Source organism: Osmia bicornis, chromosome 10 (genome assembly GCF_907164935.1).
Source record: "Osmia bicornis bicornis chromosome 10, iOsmBic2.1, whole genome shotgun sequence".
Taxonomy (NCBI): Eukaryota; Metazoa; Arthropoda; class Insecta; order Hymenoptera; family Megachilidae; genus Osmia; species Osmia bicornis.
Genome location: NC_060225.1, coordinates 6,844,657 through 6,865,730, shown reverse-complemented (window position 1 = coordinate 6,865,730; position 21,074 = coordinate 6,844,657). Strand labels below are relative to the sequence as shown.

The 21,074-nt window shown below is 32.4% G+C and overlaps 3 protein-coding genes across 7 annotated transcripts in view; 2 read left to right on the top strand and 1 right to left on the bottom strand.

The window, feature by feature from the left end:
- The window catches only part of LOC114871267 (neuronal acetylcholine receptor subunit alpha-7-like), a 149,203-nt gene extending 131,701 nt beyond the window's left edge, over nucleotides 1–17,502 (top strand). For all 5 annotated transcript variants that reach the window (XR_006829844.1, XR_006829843.1, XR_006829842.1 and 2 more), the window contains one exon: nucleotides 17,418–17,502. The gene's annotated coding sequence lies outside the window, so the exon portion shown is untranslated. The remainder of the gene's footprint in view (nucleotides 1–17,417) is intronic.
- LOC114871269 (acetylcholine receptor subunit beta-like 1) lies at nucleotides 12,338–19,145 on the bottom strand. Its single transcript, XM_029176955.2, has 5 exons — nucleotides 18,684–19,145; nucleotides 18,479–18,615; nucleotides 18,125–18,279; nucleotides 16,993–18,037; nucleotides 12,338–16,534 (listed from the first exon to the last, which is right to left on the bottom strand). Exons 1-5 carry the CDS (start codon nucleotides 18,739–18,741, stop codon nucleotides 16,370–16,372), a joined length of 1,560 nt encoding a protein of 519 aa, XP_029032788.1. The 5' UTR covers nucleotides 18,742–19,145; the 3' UTR covers nucleotides 12,338–16,369.
- LOC114871266 (furin-like protease 1) overlaps nucleotides 17,969–21,074 on the top strand; it is a 177,503-nt gene continuing 174,397 nt past the window's right edge. Inside the window, exon 1 of the mRNA XM_029176947.2 lies at nucleotides 17,969–18,040. The gene's annotated coding sequence lies outside the window, so the exon portion shown is untranslated. The remainder of the gene's footprint in view (nucleotides 18,041–21,074) is intronic.

The following is a 21,074-nucleotide window of genomic DNA, read 5'->3' as shown; positions in this document are numbered from 1 at the left end:
GCAGCGTTTAAAAACAAGAAAATAAAATAATAATAAAGAAAAAAAAAATGAGAGAACACTATCGTTTCTTTGTTAGCTCGTAAGAGAACACACACAAACACATCCGGCGTAAGGAAGCGGTGATAAAGAATGACGCGGGGTTTGAAAAAAAAAAAAACGGGAACGAACGATCACGATGACAATTGATTAGCATCTTTCTTCATTTTCTAAGCATTTCTTTTCCCTTCTATCGGCGGACATCGTTTGTTGTTGTCCCTCTGTACACACGCTTGTACTAAAGTACACACACTGTACACACTCTCTCTCACGTGTAGACACACAGACACAGAAAACAATTTTTCCGAGGATCCAGGCTTCGGCATCCCCGAAATTCCGTTACATTCGCTGTGTGTTCTTCAGGGTAAGGATCCGAGATTCGTGGCGCGATTCCAGGCAACTCGAGCCTCTTAGTGTATATTTAGTTTTTTAAGCCGAGTCGCCGTCGAACGAGACGAATCTTGATGATCCTCGATGATGTAAAGCTTCAGACGGGAGCTTCTTCGAATTTCTGCTGGATTTTGATACGAATGAAATATGGGAATTTTTCGGGACACCGGAAGTCTGGTCCTTACAACAATCTCTTGCTCTTCGACCGCATCGCTATTCAACCCGAATGGCCAAACCATTTGAAGTTTGCATGGGGAACGATACCCACGTCGGATTATCCGTCAACGGATGAGCAAATGTTCCGATTGATTTTGTTGCTGCCGAAGGAAATCCTTTTTCCGTGGAAAAATTTCAAGTATAGAGCTATGTCAAACTCTGTGCCTCTGGAAATTAAATCGTAAGGGTGTAGAGGGTCGTACAATAATTTTTCTTGCAAAAGTAAAGCGAAAATTTAGGGTGGGAGATTTTCTTATTGAGTCATATAATGATTTTTCTTGCAAAAGTAAAGCAAAAATTTGGAGTAATTAATTTGTTTAACATAAAAAATTTAACTTCATTAAATAATCAAGAAATGAAAAATTTAATTATATCAAAGAAATTAATTTTTGATATTTTTAATAATCCATATTGATAATTATCTAATTAGCATTAAATCAATTCAGCTTCAAATTTTCTCTAATCTTCAGTCAAATGCATCTTATTATTTAATTCCAGAGTTACCACAAACAGAATGCAAATTTAATGCAGTTGCAGTTAAAATGCAGCGTACATATTCGTCGGTTCGAATCTTCGTCTGCCACGAGTTTAGACGCGGCGAACATTTTAGTCAATATATACGAGTGCTCAGTATTTAATACGATATATTCAATTTAATATTTTAACTGGTTGTGCGACGAAGATTCGAGCACGTATATAAGTACACGTCTAGACAAATTACACAGAAAATCAGATTTCCTTTGCGAACTGTAAGAGTTCCCAGATTTTATTAACAACGTTAGGTACTTCGTTAGTTTTAATAATTCGAACGTTTTGCTCGACTTTAAACTGCGTTTTGATAGATTGCGTTGGAATAACATAGTACAAGAGTTTTATTGGTATTTATTGAAATTGAATATTAGCTTTTTAATTTTTATAGAATTGAGGTTTTTCACAATTTTATTTAATTTTGAAATTGTAATTAGTGTCCATGGAATGTTAAAATTACTAAAATTTTTAATTTTGCATTATTTTTTAAATACAACCTTGCAAAAATCCTAAATTTCACAAGAATTATATTTATTTTAAAATCTAATTCTTTACTTCATATGCGGTATTCAGTAAACTTCGACTATTTAAATAATGATTTTAGATGCTCTGTTGTTCCAACGTAACTCGACTGACCTTATACAATCAAATTAGCAATTAATTACCTATTTTCGGGTAGTTCTACCATTTCGAACATTTAACTCTGACCTTTGTCTACGTTCAATGCAAGCATAAATCAATATAGGCAACCAGATATTAGCAGAATAATTTTATTTTATTCGCTATGATCGACACGAAAAACAGAAACTCACAAAAAGAAGGGAGAAAAACACAATTTTGTCGATGATATTTTATGAAACTGAAAAGAAGAATTCTCGACGATTGAGAAGCGGGCTTGTCATTTTAATTAAAAACACGAAATCTCGTTAACGGATAGTCTCGCAGACGGGTTTTCTGTTGAAAATATAATAAACATATGGAGGATGAAAAAAAGATAAAAAAATATAGCACGTTTTGGCCATTGGCATCGACGCGACAACCAATCACGTTATCTTTTAAATACTATTATAATGGTTACAGAATAATAATTAATTAAAAGCAGCAAAAAAAATAAATAAATAAATTGAAGAAAATAAAGTTGTTAACCATGTTACAGGAACGATTTTAAAAAGCAAAAAAATACGTAGAGGATAATAAACTATAATCAGTAACGCCTGGATTGATGGAATAATTCAGCTAATTAATTAAACTAATGGATTTAAATTAAAGCTCTTAATGGTTCGTGCCGGACGGTTTTGGTAGACTTACAGTTATCACATAGGAAAGATAAAAAGAAGAAAAAGAAAAACAGTAAAAAAAAGTACACAAGAATCGAAGAAATGATATTTAAACGATTGAAAGTTCGGCATGAAAATTAGTGTCGATCAAAGTTGCAAATAAAATTAAGTAAATAAAAAGTAAATGAACGCGTTCAAACGCCACGGGTTTTGATGATTTTCATTTCGCAATAAGATCTTTCGACATATTTCCATTTTCCTAGGAAATTTGTCAAATTATAAATCCCTAATTAAACAACGATTTCTATTGCGAAACGAACATCTTTCCGTATTAAATTTCTATTTTTCTTTTTTTTTTTCGCAATCACGTTTGCTGTAGTTCAAGTTGGTGGAAAGAGTCGCATGGCGGCTGTTTATTGTTAAAACGCGTTCGAATCGAGCCTTTCAGCGGCCAATTTGACCGAAAAAATTATGAAAAAATTTAAATAAAATTCATTCGGAAGATAGAGAAAAAATTAGACCGGAAAATTTTCAGATATAATTAAAGAAAGATAATAGGGTACTCGTAGAAAGTTCCATATTAAATATGTTAAATATTTATTCTATTATGCCGTTAATACTCTTATTATGTAAAATATTTAAAAAATGAATATTTCATAACTATGCAACGATGCACAAAATAGTTACTTAAATTTAACCCTGTCGCTGCCATTCACTCGATATCGTCAAAGGGTTAAATCGTTGACCCTTTTTCTTTTCGTTACCATTTGAAAATGCATAGTTTAAAAATCCAGTTATTAGAATGTTGAAAATTAGAAATAATTTTTTTTGCTTTATTTAGAATGGGGTTAAATGATAAATTGCTCATCGTAATTAGCAAAGTGCTAAAATTAATTTAAGTGACGAGTTGCTCATGTGTGTTGAAAAAAAAAATATCACACAATATTGCAATAACACTGTCAATGGAGGGTCACAAAATCTTCGATTATCGTTCATTTTACGAGCAATAAATTTAGCGTATCAATCTGATCGATTCTTCCTAGAGAATTAATCGAGAAAATTTATTTAAGCAATATCTATCGATCTGACGTTATTCTTAATAAATTAATCAAATTGACCACCGAATGGCTCGTTCGTATCGAGTCGCTCGACGCGGAGCGACACTGTTTCAATTTTAATTGTATGTAAGCAGATTAACAAGTATAAAAGAAGCTAATTGTTAACGGAGAAAACATAACATCGAGCCTATCGATATATTACTTGTTACTAATTAGAAGAGAATTTACATCGAGGAAATGTGTACACCACGTTGCGAAATTCCTTAGTTGAAAAATCAAATATTCGATCTGTTATTGCAAATAATAGGATCGAACGCAACGGTGGTAAAATGTTAAGCCGTTCAGTAATTAAAAATAAATCATATACTCGTTCTGTGAAAGATTTACTTGTTGCCACATATCGAAGTCAAGGTGGAATTCGAAACGAGTTGCTCACTTGAAGAAAATACCAGAAAAAATTCAGCAAAAAAAAAAAAAGAAATATGAATATAAATAAATAGAGATGAGAAGAGAAATAAAATATTAATATAATGGGAGAGAACGAAATTCGTTACTCTCTCGATGCTCATTATTGTTTTTATCCAGCGAGATCCGGCGTTTGCGAGAGACATTGTTAAGCCGGACGCTTAGTGATGGTAATTAATGTTCAAGTATACTTTCAATTATTATTACGCTCAACGTTCAAGCATTTATGCTGTTCACGAGATTCAGGGTCTTAGTGATTAATTAGACGAGACGGTAGAAGAACAGTGAATTTAAACGAAATAAATAAATAAAATTAATGAAAATTATCGAGTCGTTCAAAATGTTTCTTCGTAATTACGAGGAAGATCGGAAAAAGGGAGTCTTTTTGTTCGATTCGGAGATCTTTTCAACGATTGATATTTCAGTTAGAGGGTGAAAGGTTGCAATTTTTACGGGGTGTACAAAAATTCGTGGTACGAAGATGAAAATGATGAAAAATATGGGTGAAAGTTTTAAGGCAGGTTTCAGTATTTATTTCTTTTTAATTTTCAATATCCTTTCAATAGCAAATATCATTAACTCAGTGTTCTATGTTGAAAAGTGATAATTAGTAATTAAAGAATTCCACAATATACTGTCTACAATAAAAAATATTAATTAGTAATAAAATAATTAATGAAAATTTCAAATATGAGTATTCATGAATGAAGAAATAAAATTTGGAAAACGAAGTTTTCAGATAGCAAAAGAAACTTATTCGCCAATTTCAACGAAATTTTTCACGAAATACCACCTTTGTCTCGTTTGTACCACGAATTTCGCGACACTTTGTATCAACGATAACAGTTGATCGAACGAACCGAAGGACGAGCGAAAAATAAACTTTAAATTCAGACGGATTGTGACGAGCCGTTCTTTTAGTAATACAATTCACAGAGGAACATCGACGCGCAGGGGTGATATTAATTGTACGTGGGTGCCCAAGTGTTTCCACCTTCTTGAACTCGATGAAAGAGACCGAGACTTCTTTCGAACAATACACGCAGCAAACGTAAAACGAGAGGATATATAATCGAGTTGGATGATGTAACGAATAAAAAAGAAAATAACGTTTTTCATTACACGAATTTTGAACGGTAAATATTTCTTCAGTTACACCGGTGGTTGCTGATAACTTATGCAGACATTGATAGACCCTCGAACATCAAATTAAAAAGCAATATATTTCTTCCATCTTATCCTGAATATCTTAGTCGGAAGTTTTCTTTAAAAAGGATCCATGATACTTTGCGAAGGGAAAGAAAATTTTTCTTCGAGGTTATTATGAATTCTCTTTGAAGAAAGAATCTGTTTGAGAATAATTCAAGAATCTTCTTTAAAAAGGAATACTCTGTAACTCCTCTTAGAAACAATCAAATATTTCTTCTGATTCAAACGATACTTATTCCTCCTTTTTTTTTTTTAAACAAAGCTATCAAAAGAGTATATCGAGAGAAACATGATCCTTGAGTGATGCCCTCGAATTTCTGAAAATGACATATTTCAAAGGGAATGAAAAAGGATAAAGGAAAAGGAATATTTTAGGGAGGATTAAACGCAACTTGCGCCTTTAATTAAAGAAAAAAATATATATATATTATATACATTAAACTCAGCTTGTCACACGCGAGGTTGTCATTATAAACTATTAATCTAATTAAAAAGAAATGACGACACGAAGAATGAGAGAAACAATGATAATACTAATTAATAACGTTAGCACTAATAATACTAATAATGGTAACAATAATAATTATAATAAATGAATAATAATAGTAATAATGTATTTAAATTATTAATTATCCGCCTGTACGAGAAATGTTGAGAATTTTTTCCTTTCTACAACGTTTAAAAGAGAACTTACCATTTAAGGCGATGAATCGTTTTCAAATAACAATTAATGACGAGACGAAAAGGAAATTATTACAGATTCCAATTTTTTTGCGAATTAATTAAGCACATTGTAAAAGGTTGATAACGCTAATTAGGAGTTGTAGTAGCGCATATGTACAGGGTGATGCGATTTAAATTGTACTCGGGCATCGATATGGTGTACGATCTTTCGAGTGTCAGGTTTAAATAAATTCGAACGATGCTATTTAGAGGGAAACAACACATTTATGAAAAACACATTTATCGAGAACGTACAATCAATCGTGAAACGATCAATTCCGAAAGGGGTTAATTTGTTGATAATTAGTAACACATTTTCAAAAATTTATTAAAGAAGAAATATTCCATGGATTGATTTCAGTTTTACTGTGTTAAAAAGGGGATACATTGTAGATTATTTTTGAATATTGGTAAAGTTTTATGATCGCAATTATGACTGAAAAATTAATTTCTAAAGGTTTTAAATAAGGACAGTACTTGCTTTTATAACTTCATTAATTTTTGGAAATTACTTATGAAAATTTTGCAGAATATTCTTCATACTATATGTAATTAGATAGGTAAATAGAAAATTAAAATTAATTTTTTGAATTTTACAAAAGTATGTTTACAAAATTCTTCAAAAATAAATATAAATATCAATTTTTGTCACCCCCCTTGAACTTCTACCCTCTTTATTTATAACATTTGTTTGCATTGAAAATACCGAAAAATATCTGTCCACCCCGTAAGTGTATTCGTCATCTTTAAAGGGTTGATTCAAGAGAATTTACGAGACCATTCTTCTCAATCGATGCGGTGGAAAGGACCGAACTCATCGTTCGGGGGAAAAGTTGGTTGTCGAACAATGGTTCGATAACTTGGTCAGTCCTCGAGACGTCGAACGCAAGATCGTCGACAAATAGCCCCTTTCGATCGTTCTCAGCTTTCAGCTATGTAGGAGAGGAGAAAAAAAAAAAGAAATCTAGAACGAAGCGAAGAAGTTCGGTCGAGTCGTCGAAACTTTTAGCTTCGGTTCGTGGTGTTTTACTCCGGTCGCGTTTATCGAAGCATTCTTAAGTACTTATTAAGGTTACTTACCGGTAGAAATAACGTAAGATTGCTCATCGAGGCACGCGGCATGTCGCTTGAGTGTCAAAGACAATCCTCCCTCGGAAAAACTTTTTCAACCGTTGACGACGAAGAACACGTTTCTTGTTGTTGTTGTTGTTGACGTTGATCCGCGAAACACAAGATATACTTTCTTCTCTCTCTCTCGAACATGTACGATACTACCTCTACGCGAGAATTATCGATTTTTCTTAGGTGAACACTAATCGATCGTAATCGTAACGATAGCAAAACCGATCTATTTAGCCGAGGTAAACGACTCTAGTCAGACATAATTCTTAACGCGTTAAGGTCTATTGTTAACTTGTATAGCACGTCGAAGTCTTCCGCAGTTAGTCGCCAAACGTAGCTAAACACTCGAGGAGATATGTAACAGAGAAAAAAGGAGACGAGTTTCTTTTCTTCCTTTTTTTTTTTAATTTTTAACTCTTTTTTTCTATATCTAAAGGTGTATAGATTGGTGATGGTTGTTTGAAGGAAGTTGGAGGAGATTTTGGATGAGAGATTTTTTACGGGGTTCAGGGTTTTATCGATCGTTCGATTGATAATAATTAGAGGGATTTATTAGAGGGCTCTGTAAACCCGTTGCCTTAGAATTTCTTTTAAATTTATAATTATAATTCAGTATATTTTATTGTAAGAGATTTTTTCGTCCATGTATTTAAATTAAAAATCATTTTATTTATTTTTAATTTAAAAATTATCTTATAAAATTTGCTTCAAGGTTTGCTTATAAGGATTGATGAGATTATATAATTTATTAATTTTTATAAGGCAAAGGGTTAAAGTGAGATAAAATGTGCTGTGATGGAAAATCAAAATTGTGCGTCGTCTATCAGCTTAAATAATCTCGTTCGTGTGTGATCTTTTGTACTTCCGACAAAGGAATCGCGGAGAATTAGATTTGATCGATCGAAATTCAAGACGAGACGTCGAGATTCGGGAATGCTTTTCGCTCGAACGATGGAAAGGTATTAAGCATCGTGAAAAAAGAAACGAGTAATTACGCTTTTTAATTGTTAATCAATTTTTGCCGAATTGAGACACTCGAAAGATCGACGACCCTTTGTCCCGTTTTATTAGACCGCTCTTTATACGCAAAGAAGTATACATCAGGGCAGTCGAAATGAATTATAAAAATAATCGTAAGAAGCTGAAAGAAAATCGAGAATTATAGTCTGTTTTCATTGATGAAGAATCTATTTCAAAATAATAAATAACATTTTATTTAAATTTCTTGTAAAATTATTTGTACTTTGTTATAATGGATTAAGTGATGTATTCTGTTTAGCTGTGATAATAATATTTCATTTAGTAGACTCTAATAATAGAAATAGGATTCTTTACCAGTTGCTGTCAATTCTGAATAAAGTTATTATTGTATAATATTTTCTTTTGCAAATATAAATTGTCGTTATTTTGCAATCAGATTATTGTTGTACTTTTCTTATTGATTTAAGTTAGATAGACTTTAAATGAATTATACAATTTCTGAGAGCTGTACATTAAATTATTACTTGCGTCTGACTTATGATTGACTTAACTACTTGGGATTTGCTTCACTTACTTATTCAGCTCTGGAGGGAATTTCATTTAACATCAATTTTTCAATTTAATTTTTAAATTAATTATCTAGAAGCATATTTATTTTCAATTGTAATAATTATATTTGTCATATTTTTAATTTCGAAATATCTTAAAATTACTTGAGATTTTGTAGAGGAAAGTAAATTAGAAGCCTCGATTTTAAAAAGCTTTCGATCTTTCGAATAAACATTTCGGCTGCACCTTATGTATATGTATAAATATATAAATATATACATATAACGCATATATGTACGTGCATTCTATATAACAGACACGCATGCGAGAAGTTTGAATGAAGCCGGAGAAATGTAACGTGGAGAAAATCGTAATCGTTAGCGATGGGTTAATCACTTTGTATATCATTTGAAATTAGAAGTTTTTGAAAGTATTAGAAGTATTGGAGGTCTTGAAGATCTTAATCTTTCAGAAATAATAAAATAACATCAATGCTTAATTTCTTAAGAAAAATTAAATTCTTTTCTTTTTGAAAAGTGTTTAATTTTTTAATTATTGATATATTTATCTTGACAAATGTTGTCCTGAAATTTGATTTAAAGAAGCATTTTCTAAAATTTTCAAGACTTCCAATTAAATTTATTAAATTTTTCAAAGTTTCTAATTTTTTCAAGAATTTCTGACTTCTAATACGCATCGAAGTGATTCTCCGTTTTACAATAATCAAATTAGTTGAAAAATTAACAAAAATATTAAATTTTCCATCGCTAACAATCAGCCCCCCTAGACACAACCCTCATTGGTTATAATCCATCTGGAATATCACAGAAACGTTTTTTAATTCGTTCTTTAATGACTAATTATATGTGTGAATCAAAATTGGAAAATGAGGAAACATGAAGATGATTGGTGGTGTTTCGTGATACAAACACTGTCGTGAATGTTCATGGCAGCGATGAATTCGGAATTTAGAATAAAACTAAAGATTAGCGGAGACACGCAATGTTCAAGTGCCAAATTTGTAGCTATCTTTAACATGTAATTAACTCGCGCTTAATTAGAGGTGGGGCTAATTAGAGAGAGAGACTGGCGACTGACGGAGGCAGACACCTGTTGTACATTATTAGATCGAGACTGTGTGTGTTTAAGCGATTCGTTCTAAATAATTAAGGTGTTTGATGGACTCGATGCAAATAGATTTAGCTATAATTATGTATCATTTTGTATTGAGAGTCCTGCTATGGATTATTGGAAGGATGTTAATCAATATTTTAACCTAATTATTGAAATAATCCAAAAAGAATTCTGAAAAATGAAACTAATAGACAGAATATCTTTTTAGGTCCTGGATACTTTTTAAAATACGAATGAGTAATTATTTTAATTATTTGTCATATGAAATAATTTTAAACGAAGTGATCCCGTTTTCGTTGGTAGTTCTATACAAAACCATAAAAAAAGATTTTGTTAATTTCAGGAGGAGTTTAATTCATTTTTATCATTAAAGTATTAAACATTTGCATCCTTCCGATAATTTTTTAAGCAAATTATCGAATTTATACGATTCTTTCAACTATTTCATTTGAATTTTTATTGGTGAATAATGTTGAAACTTTTGCTAGTAAACATTGTTGAGTGACGAAAACGGTGATAGTGCTTAACAGTTGTCAAGAGTTTCACTGGAACTTTTTAACTCTTGAACAGCGGACCCTGGAGAGAGCCCCAATTTTAATTTAATTTTACACTGTTCCAATGAAAATTATTCATGCAATATAAGAAACCCTTTTGTTTAAAAATGACACATTTAACTTCAGGTTAATATCCTCGTATAAGTTTTGTAAGCTTGGGTCTCGAGTGACCCAGACTCCGTTGTACCTAACGAGAAAAAGTATCAAGTGAAACTCCGAACAAAAGCGCACCGAAAGGAGAAAGAGTTAGCTAAAAATAAACTAAATAAAAGAAGAAAAACGCGTCACAGCCAACTGAATTTAAAATGAATTTTTACAATGAGAAAACGTTTGTAGTACGATATAATACGTGAAAAATAAACGGTTCACCAACTCCGCGATCATTTCCGGTAGGCAACTCTCGTTCCCTTCGTTTCGACGAACAAAAGAGATCGACTTTGAAAAATTCTCGTGTTCTCTCACCATGAGAAATCTCCCTCTGTTTTCCTTTAAGAAGAATCATCTTCTTAAAAGAAATAATAAAGAACAAGCATATACGCGCTTGGGAATAAACAACAAAGGAAAGGTGAAAAGGGAAGAGGTGTAAGATCTAAATTCAAAAAAAGGGAGAACACTATATATATATACATATATATATATATATATAAAAAAAAACGAACTATTAAGGGTGTACCATTAAATATAATCTACACATATTTAAAATATTGAATGCTAAACGCCATATTCGTAATACACACCGAGAAAGAACTAAACTAAATGAATCAATAATCGAATAATTGAATATTAAAGCTAGCCTGTAATCAATAGAGACGTAGTTAATTACTTCGAGCAGTAATCATAGGGGTGATTCAAAGCAACGTAGTCAACTAGAGAAAAAGTTAGGCTCGAACTTTAATCGAGATCATTTTGCTCTTTAAACTAAAGAAATGAAAAACGAAATCGAGGAAGCTAAATAACTTGATTGTTCTTCGAAATAATTCTCTGTGCCGGGATGTTTAAATGATACAGAGATGTAATACGGAAAGGGTTAAACGGTACAGGCGAGGTGATTTTAATACACACGAGGTTCAAGACGGTGTTCTGTTAGCGACAAAGTGATCGATGATGTGCGAACGCACGATCTATTTCTTCTCTACCTATGCTCCTTCTCTTCCCTAATGATCTATTTTAAAACGAATGATCGTCTCTTTATTGTCCACCGTTACACCAGTCGTCGAAGTCGTTTGCGAAGCTAATTAAATTACACACGTGCGAGTCTATTTAACACGATGGATTAAAGAGATATTTCGAGCCTGAATGTGTGAGAGGGAGAGAGAGAGAGAGAGAAAGAAAGAATGAACGTGAGACGAGGAGAGTGAGAACGATTTAAAAAAAAGTGTGCAAGAGAGATAGGTAAAGATAAACCAAGAAACAAAAACAAAATTTGTGTTACCTTGCAAGACTATGGAGGGAGAAAAGAAAATATTTGATGAAAAAAAGAAAAGAAGAGATCAAAGAAAGATACACTCCCTTTTTCGTTAGACCCTGGTGGGACGATGCAATTGAACTGACTCACCCTCGATCTCACTTGACTTTAAAAAAAAAAAAAAAAAAAATTATGCCTCGACAACAGCCTGGCCTGATAAATAGTAAATTCATATTGAAGAAACGTTAAATAAGGTAATAATAAAAATACACTAATAATAATATGTAATAATACAAGTAAGAATAAGAATGATAATGATAATATTAAATATAATAATAATAAATTTGTTATATTTCTACGCTGGGCTCTTTTTCGAGGCAGAAAAACGTTGATCGATATAAAAATCCCTGTTAACTGGTGAGCACATAATCGCCGCATTGTAATATTATTAAACATTATTACGTTATTATGAAATTGTTGAAATAAATGAGATGAAAATAAACGTCTTCCGTTTTATTCTTTCTCCATGCTGTTATTGAGAAAGAAATATTTGTTTTATTACTTAAATAGTGGGACTTGCAACAGTCTAATATTTAGTAAAATTATTATTATTATTATTATTATTATTTAAAGATATGGGATCATATAAAAGCTGGATTCATTTAATAATCTTTATTTCCTTGTAAAAAGAACTACCTATAAATCTATCTTAACATTACGTCTATTAATGAGAAATCAATTTTTTTTTTTCATCGCATGAACATATTCGCGGCATTTCTCATGCATAATAAAGTACAAATGTTCGGCTCAACAATATTTCTTATTTCATATTTTCTTCCTTCTTTCGTATTTACGTAATCATTAGCTAATGTACATTCGCTAGTACGATCATCCTTTTCTCTAGTAGATTCAACCATAGTTTCGTTTGAAATTTAACAATTTTCTTCATTTTCCCTTCTTTTGAACGTTCATCATTGAATATCTTTTCCAAAAATTTTTTCTACAATGATTGTTCATCATTTTTAATCATTTGGCAATATTAGTGTTTCGCAATTTTCGATAATACATCATTTATTTTTCAATTATTAATTTTAAAAGATGTTAGTTCGACAGAAAGTATTAGAATAGATTAGTTATGAGGTATTTTAAAATAGAACTAGGCATATTTACGAATAATAAATAATTTTTTATTCGAAGATCATTCAAATGAAATATTATTAATTATCGTAAATAATGGCCCACTCTGCTTTAAAGTATAAAGTCAGGATGAAATTCTGAATAAAAGCGATTAAGTGTTGAAATTCAGTGATGTAACGTTTCTGTAATTGTTCAAGTGGAAGAAATCAGTGATTCATTAAAGCTTTCCATCGACTGGCGTTATTCACGCTTGTTTGTGCGACAATTTTTCAACACGTTCGTTTGATTGTTGTAACGCTGATAAAACGATCTAACTTATTCGATTCGAATTTGTTAACTACGTTTACAGCTAAAATAGAAACAAGCTTTCGATATCTGTACGTGAGAATCAATGAGAGAATCTCAATCAAATAAAATAATAACGAAACCTTCGTAATTGATAAAGAATTTAATAAATAATATATGACAATGTTGTCGTTGACTTTCTAATTGTTATATACTATAATATACTGTAAAAGTGACATTAACCCTAGAATATTTCATATTCACGTGTTTTTTAACAGTCGCATTTATTATTACTATCATTTATAATAATTATAAATGTATATATATATCTATATATAATATTTGTTACATTGTTAAAACTTAAACGATTATCGTCGAATCAGACGTTTAATACTTCTCGAAAAAGGATAAAAAAGGTAAAGGACGTGAAAATTGCTTGCGTTAATATTCTAGGGTTAATCGAAGATGCCAGTTGTTAAAAATTTTTCATTGTATCAAGAAATTTTGATTCATTTTTTTTTTTTTTTTCAAAATACCCTGCAATATGGAGAATTTGAGCAAACGTTCTTTAACACGTTCACTGCCACTCTGAAGCTAATGAAAATTGTATTAATTAATATTTTTATCTATTTTATTTTCAATTATCTAATATGATTATCTCTAATTTGATGAGTCAAAGGATTTTAATAATATAGGCGATGTATTACCTATGGAAATTCAAGTGTCACCCACTTATGGTAGTCAACGTGTTAATTAAAAGAAAAAATGATAATTATCGAACTGACATCCTCAATTGCACGTGGCGCATAAAATGGCATTTTAAAATCGTCTCATTATGATTCTCATACACAGGCATTCCCATCTCACATTCACGAGTGAACAACGCTATAAAATATATGGAAGTAAAATGTATAGAAATTAATAAGCATCATCTAATTACATCATTCTCGGGGACTAAATTCTAGTTATTGTATCTCGTTCAAGGAAGACACGTGTCACTCTGTCTTAATTCGAACCCACGAGCGATACTCATGCACATCAACTTTCCATACAAGCATGGAGGACAATAAATCGCGTTTAACGATGAATTTTTCGTTTCTTCATTAGTTCACTTTTTATATAGTTCGTCCTTTGTGTTTCACCTGAACCTTTCCGTCAAACACGTTTCGTACATTAGCTGTGGTAGAGATTCAGAGTGTTTGAAGTTCAGGTTTTTACATCTTCATCGTTAAGTATATAAAATTATCAAAATGACATGCAATTATTATTTTAACCATTTGCGATTTTGTATCACAAGTGTATTCTACTGATTCAAATTATTTTTAATTAAGTAATTAAAATTATTTTTAATTATAATAATTAAATAGCTATTTTTTATAAGTTTAATTAAATTAATTTGTAATTGTAATTCAAAGGATATTTGGTATTTATGAATGATTTCAAAAGCAAAGTTACCATTCATAGTCTTTAAAATTTTTACACAAATTGCTAATTAATTGTCTAATCAACATAATCGCAAATGATTAAAGTATCTCTTCTAGTGCAATGCAATGTATCGATATAAAATGAGATATCAATTTCAGAAAAGAAAATCGATGTTGAGCGTGACTTTTGAGTGTTTGCTGCGCTTTTGCAGTTTCGCGAAATAAAATCGTGGCTCGTATACGTGTTATAACATACATTAACATCACATGTAACAATCGGGCTGATATCGCGAGGCACAACTGTAGGCAATACTCATGAGAAAAATCAACGTTCGTTATTATTATTATTATTATTTTTTTTTCGACAACCATTAAATACTCTTCGCAAATGGAGCAAACTTTCTATTAGAGAAAACATGACCGTTTCAACAATCATCTGTACAATATACATGTTGCGTGAATATCATATTTACTTTGTGTGTGTGTATATGTGTGTATGTTCGTGTATGTGTGTGTGTGTGTAAGACGCACGATACACAGTTCCTTATCTTTTTTTTTCCTATATAATGTATAACGATTAAGTACGCAGGGCCGTGACGTTGTGCTTCTAATGTGCGCTTCTGCAGTGTCGTTAGCAGGTTTCACGATTCTGTTTGAAATTCCTCTTCAAGTTTGAGGAACCGAAAAATTTGGGAAAAATTAGATGACCAGAAATATTTTATTCAATTTTTCAATTTGCAAATGAAAAACGTTTGAAAGTTTTTCTTTAATTGATTTCTAGATGTTAGTTTGGATATTTTATAAATAATATTAAATTAAAGGATAGAATTTTTAGCTGTAATTGAATTTAATTAGGTTTGTGCTTAGAAGACAATCGAGTCGGAAAGCGTTAAATATGGTTAAATTAATTAGAATTAAATTGTTCTAATTTTTCCCAAACCAACCGAGGATAGATGATCGAGATGGAGTAGAAAAATCCAATCACGACCCTTCGATGTTGCATCGCGATAAGTTATCATACACGAGTCCTGCCAGATTATAATAGAACGGCAACGGTATTGATATCAAAATCATTTGATGTCTAACGCTCTATGTTTATCCTTAATCCCGATTAAACGATTGCTCAATCTAAGAATGACCAATATCAATGAAACGTTAAATCATTTTTAACGTTGACTTTAATCCGCACTCACTTCAGCATGCTCGTGATGAAGATTTCCAAGGAAGACAATCAATGATTAATTCTAACAATAATTAAAATATCTGGGAACCCATGCCTGTCGCTTTTCGTCGACAACTTTTTTTTTTCTCAAAAATTACTGAACATTACGTGATATAATTTCACTCGTAATTAATATATAATAGAAATTGGAATTTAATAAATCAATAATGTTCTAACGTTCAATTTAATTAGTCTAATTAATACGCTCTGACGCATTGAACTTCGTTCCTTGGCAAATTCGTGAACACGATTTGTCTATTTTTCTTATCGTTGATAATCTTTCTTCGATAGAAAGATTGATTTTTATAAAATATCGATGGAATTCTGAGCGTTTTTTTGACTTTCATGATATTAATTCATGACTCTTCTCTGTTTGATAAAAAAAAAAATGAAAGGATATGTTTAATTGGAAGAAACGAATGAATAATATTAAGTTATCATAGAAGACTTATTTAAATGTTTTCTGGAACTTTTTGAATAAACGATTGTCCACAAATGAATAATTCTTAATGTGAAGTAACGTTTACGAAATTCAATGTTTTTAAATTGATGTTGCGTTAAGCGTTTGATTGTTATAAAAATGATAGAATTAAATCGAACGTAAATTATGGCGACGATGGCACGTCATTTGTAATTTGCTAGATTGTAATGGAATTATTTGCCACGATAGATCTCTATTATACGATCCTGGTCCACGTACTCGAAAATATGAGGCGCGTCCATCAGGATCCCGATGGTACCCGCAGTTGTCACGATGAAGAAAATGTAAAGCTGCAGTCGATCGATTACCATCGCTACGTATTTCCAATCCTCTCTTGTCTGAAACATTAATAATATCATTAAAATAACAAATTATAATCAAATGTATCATTCGTATACGAGGTGTCAATCGTGAGCAATTATCAAAATTAATTATTCAGTATCTGCCACGTTCAAAATGAAATAATAATTATAATCATATGGCTGGTCTGTGAACAATAATTGCTGATTAAAAAGTTTCTTAATCATCATTTCAAAAAATTCCATATTAATTCTATAAGATAACAAGTGAAAAATTTGAATTAGAAAATGAAAGTCATATTTGGAATAATTACAATCATAATATATACTTAATGAACTGCACTAATTAATTTTCAAGTTTAAGCTTTTTCTTCTAAATCAATTCATCATCAAATTACATTAAACTTGAAACATCAGTCACCTATGACTACCATGATACTTGATATGTTAATTTCCTAACTCCCCACTCCAAATAGAAAAAATTAACAAATTCTCACCTGTATGTACAAATCCTCGTTTCTCAAATGTTCAGCAATGAATTCAACAGCCTCGGTAGCCTTGCTAGCCTCAGGGCTAAGTAGCACAGAGTCCGAGCTCTCAGATCCCCTTCTGTCAGTCAAACCTTCACCACCAGCTGCACTTGACCCACTGGTGGTATGATGAACCTTTCTACTGATGTTACAATTCGGATGATGAAGATCGGACAATTCCATCATCTCCATCTTCGGCTTGGTCAACGATGTTGGCAGATGTTTAGGTAGCTCTGTGGGGCTGCCAGAATATGTGGAAGTCGGCAATGTGGCGTTTGGAATTTCCATCATCCACCTGAGACGGGTCTTCTTCGGTCTTCTCATCAGCAGTATAGTCGGCAGACACTTGAGGAATATCTTTCTAATCAATTGTGGCATTCTGTGTGTTCTAGGGCCACGGAAGTTCCAGTTGATGATGATCACGGTCACCAGGATGCTGACAGTGTTCATGATGAAGGTGAACAGGAGATACTTAGCGATCAACGGAAGTACCAGAGAGGTGGGTGGTAAAATCTTGCTGACGAGCAACAGGAAGACAACCAGCGACAGAAGAATGCTGATACCAAGGGTCACTTTCTCGCCAGCCTCCGCGGGAAGATAAAAGACCAGCACGCAGAGGAACGAGATTAGAACCGTGGGAAGGATCAGATTCACCGTGTAGAACAGTGTCTTGCGTCTGATGATGATGTAGAAGGTGATGTCAGTTTCCGTTGGGAATTCACCTTTGTAGATGTTCAAGTATGCTGGGACGTTGATGATGTCCCAGGTGCCACTTTTCCAATAATCTGACAGGTCGACGAAATTCTTGTTGTTGTACAGAGCCAGAGATACTTGGTCCCCGTTGAATGTCCACGATCCGAACTTCATGATGCAGGTCTGTTGGTCGAAGGGGAAGTACGTCACGTCGATGGTACAGGAACTCTGGTAGATTGCTGGAGGCACCCAAAGCACTTCGCCATTTGGATAGATCAGGACGTTGCTCTTGTACCGTACCTCGTAATTGCCGTCAGCGCTGGTAAGTACGATCATTATATTATCATTTGATTATTAGTAGTAAATTATTATCTCGCTTAGGAGACATAAGTACAGCTATACGTACTTGTTAAACAGTACTATATCCGGTTTCCATACTTTATCCGGTGGTAACCTAAGGACTCCTATTCCTCCATAGTCTGCTTCGTCCCATTGCAATTGATAATCCGTCCAGGTGAATCTCAGCCACACGTTCGACTTCATAATCTGATTCTTTTCATTCTGAAATATATAACTTATATTATTTAGAAATCTATTTCCAAATGATGCCAATGGTTTTTTTTTGTTTCAAAATTTAATGAATCAGCATCAAATCTTTTACTGTTCATTCAGAAAGCTCTGAACAAGTTGTATAAGTTTCCCTCCACACCCTAATTTGAGCAAATTGTTTCCTAAAACAAAGATGAATCAGGTATCTCACCACGTTGATTAGCTGGACAAAAGCGAGTCCAAAATTCACGTGCACCTTCTCCGTCATATTCTGCACAGGTCTGATGAGTTTATTGTACCCTCTGAACAGATCTCGCACCAACCTCTCCTCATCCTCGGAACAGAGACCTGAAAAGGTCCATAGAATATCGCGAATGTATTCACTGTCCTTTTAGAATGTCGCGTTAGTATCTTACCGATGCAAAATACCGTGGAGATTAGGATGTAACGCGTGAGTCGCAAACAAAGATGCATTTTTGACAGGTTTCTTCAGGTGTCCCACCCGTAGACACTGCACAGCCACCGCCACAGATCAATATGAGCACGCAGACGCTCGCCAGTAAATGCATTTCCTTTCTTGCCGCCCGATCCATCGATACACACCCTGTTCCATGATCGTCTTATTAATTAACAACCCTTTCACTCGACCTTATTTATTATCCACAAAGTATGTCCCTTATTCGTTCAATCTTTCTTCTAATCGTTTACGAGATGTTCGTGTTCGGTCGAAGCAATGGGTGATGCTCGAACTTGATTATTAGGGTGCGACACGAGGAACACCGTTTTAGGGGATGGTCTGGGCAGGGTTGCTCACGAACTATGCCTTTCACAGATGCGCAGTCTGCTTCGTTTCTAGGTGGATCTGTTGATCTACTTTATCGAGAGTTTCTGGACAACTTGGGGGTGGCTGTTGCGGAGTTTTCAGGGTGGAATTTTAATTGAATTGGTAAATTGCTTTTTTTAGAATTTGTTCTAGTTGTCCCTATAGATTGGTCTATTATTACAAAATTTTTCAAATGTAGAATTTTCCATAAAATTGAAAAAGAATCTTCCTGTTCAATTTAAAAATTTGTGTTGCTAATTTCGATTTTGATTGTAGTTTCTTGAATATTAGTTTCAAAATTGAAAATATTTATCGACTTGTACAGGATTTAACTGTAGCTGTGCACTGCTGCACTCTGTGTTGGTATCGGGAATCATTTTATAACTGATCCTTAATATGAATAAAATTAATTAAATAATCTTAATATATTCAAAAAAATATAAATTCAATGTATCAACATAAAATTACATTCTACTTGTAAATAGACTAAAACAATTAATTTCAAAGATACTTTTAAACGTTGGAACGTGTAAAAATGTTGTATTTTTATTTCCAGTTTTAATTCGCAAATTTATATAATTATAATTAGCTCAGTGAAGAATATTTCACCTTCAAACGTTACCTTTATACAATTAAATTCGATAAATTCCTAGAGTTCGTGTTTAATAACAATTTGCTTCGAGTAAATGTCATAATTGTTACTAATTAATATTAAAATGTTGGAACGAACAAACTTCTAAAACCAGCAGGTCATATTCTCAATTATTTATTACTGTTACTATTCCCTTTCGGATTCTAAGAGCCGTTGAACTAATTACCGTAACATTACCTGCATTCTACGTTTAATGCGACCCCATGATCGACAAAGTTCCCACATTGTACTACTGAATACTATTACAGACGCAATTATAAGCTATTTCGAAACAGCTAGCTCTTGATTAACAAACTCAGATCGAACGTGAAATGAGAGGAACAGGTTTACTCGAGACTTTGACTGTTACAAGAGACACTGGTGACCGACAACTCAAATTATCTGTATCATACAATAGATAAATAAAAAGAGAAGATAAATTTTGGATTATAATAACAAATTGTATAGTTAAATTTATAAATTGACTATTTTTGTTCTTAATAATTAGAATTTCAACTGTGACAGTCAAAGTGTTAATGCTTTAATAAGACTAGCCATAGTAATTAATTAGTCAATCAATAAACATTTTTCTTAGACCATTAAAGGACTAATAATTATATATTCACTTAAGGCGTGAATATATAATATCCATATGATAATTATTTTGTAATAAATATATTTTTCATCAAAATATTGCAAATACCAAAAATATTTGAGCTATCAAAGCGTTCCTCCAAAAATATCCATCGATCGTGGCTCACGATATTTTCTTTATTGATGTATGGAAATTACGAGAGAAAGTAGAGCTTTTCCCCCTTTGTCATTGCAAGCTCTCTTCGAACCGCTATTTCGTGAGTTTTATTAGGTTCTATCCGCACCATCGCTCTGATTGTGTAATTCTTTATTCCCAATAAAATCAATGTACATCTTTGCAAAGGAAGGGAAACATTCTAAATGCAGAGGTTCCTTTGTTCAACCAGGCAATATTTATTCGCTTTCTATTTAATTAAATCATGGACAGTAGGGTATGTAGAACACAAAGATATCAAAGATAAAATCAGAAGCTTGTTAACGTTTATCTCCTTTGTCTAATTGAATATCGTTTATCTATTGATCCAGATTCGGTTGTAGTGATGGTCTTCAATTAACTACAGTGCTTCTGGCCTCTCTAGTACGATAAGTAAATTTTCCTAATCTCAGAGAGCACGTGTTGTTAATTATATCAGTCACTGTTGTTATTTGATCAATGGTTCAAATATTTTATACAAGAAAAATTCAAGATACAGTCTCTTTGGATTATAATTCGAGATAGGATTCTGGTGTATGAGATTTTGAGTTAATTTACGTACCATA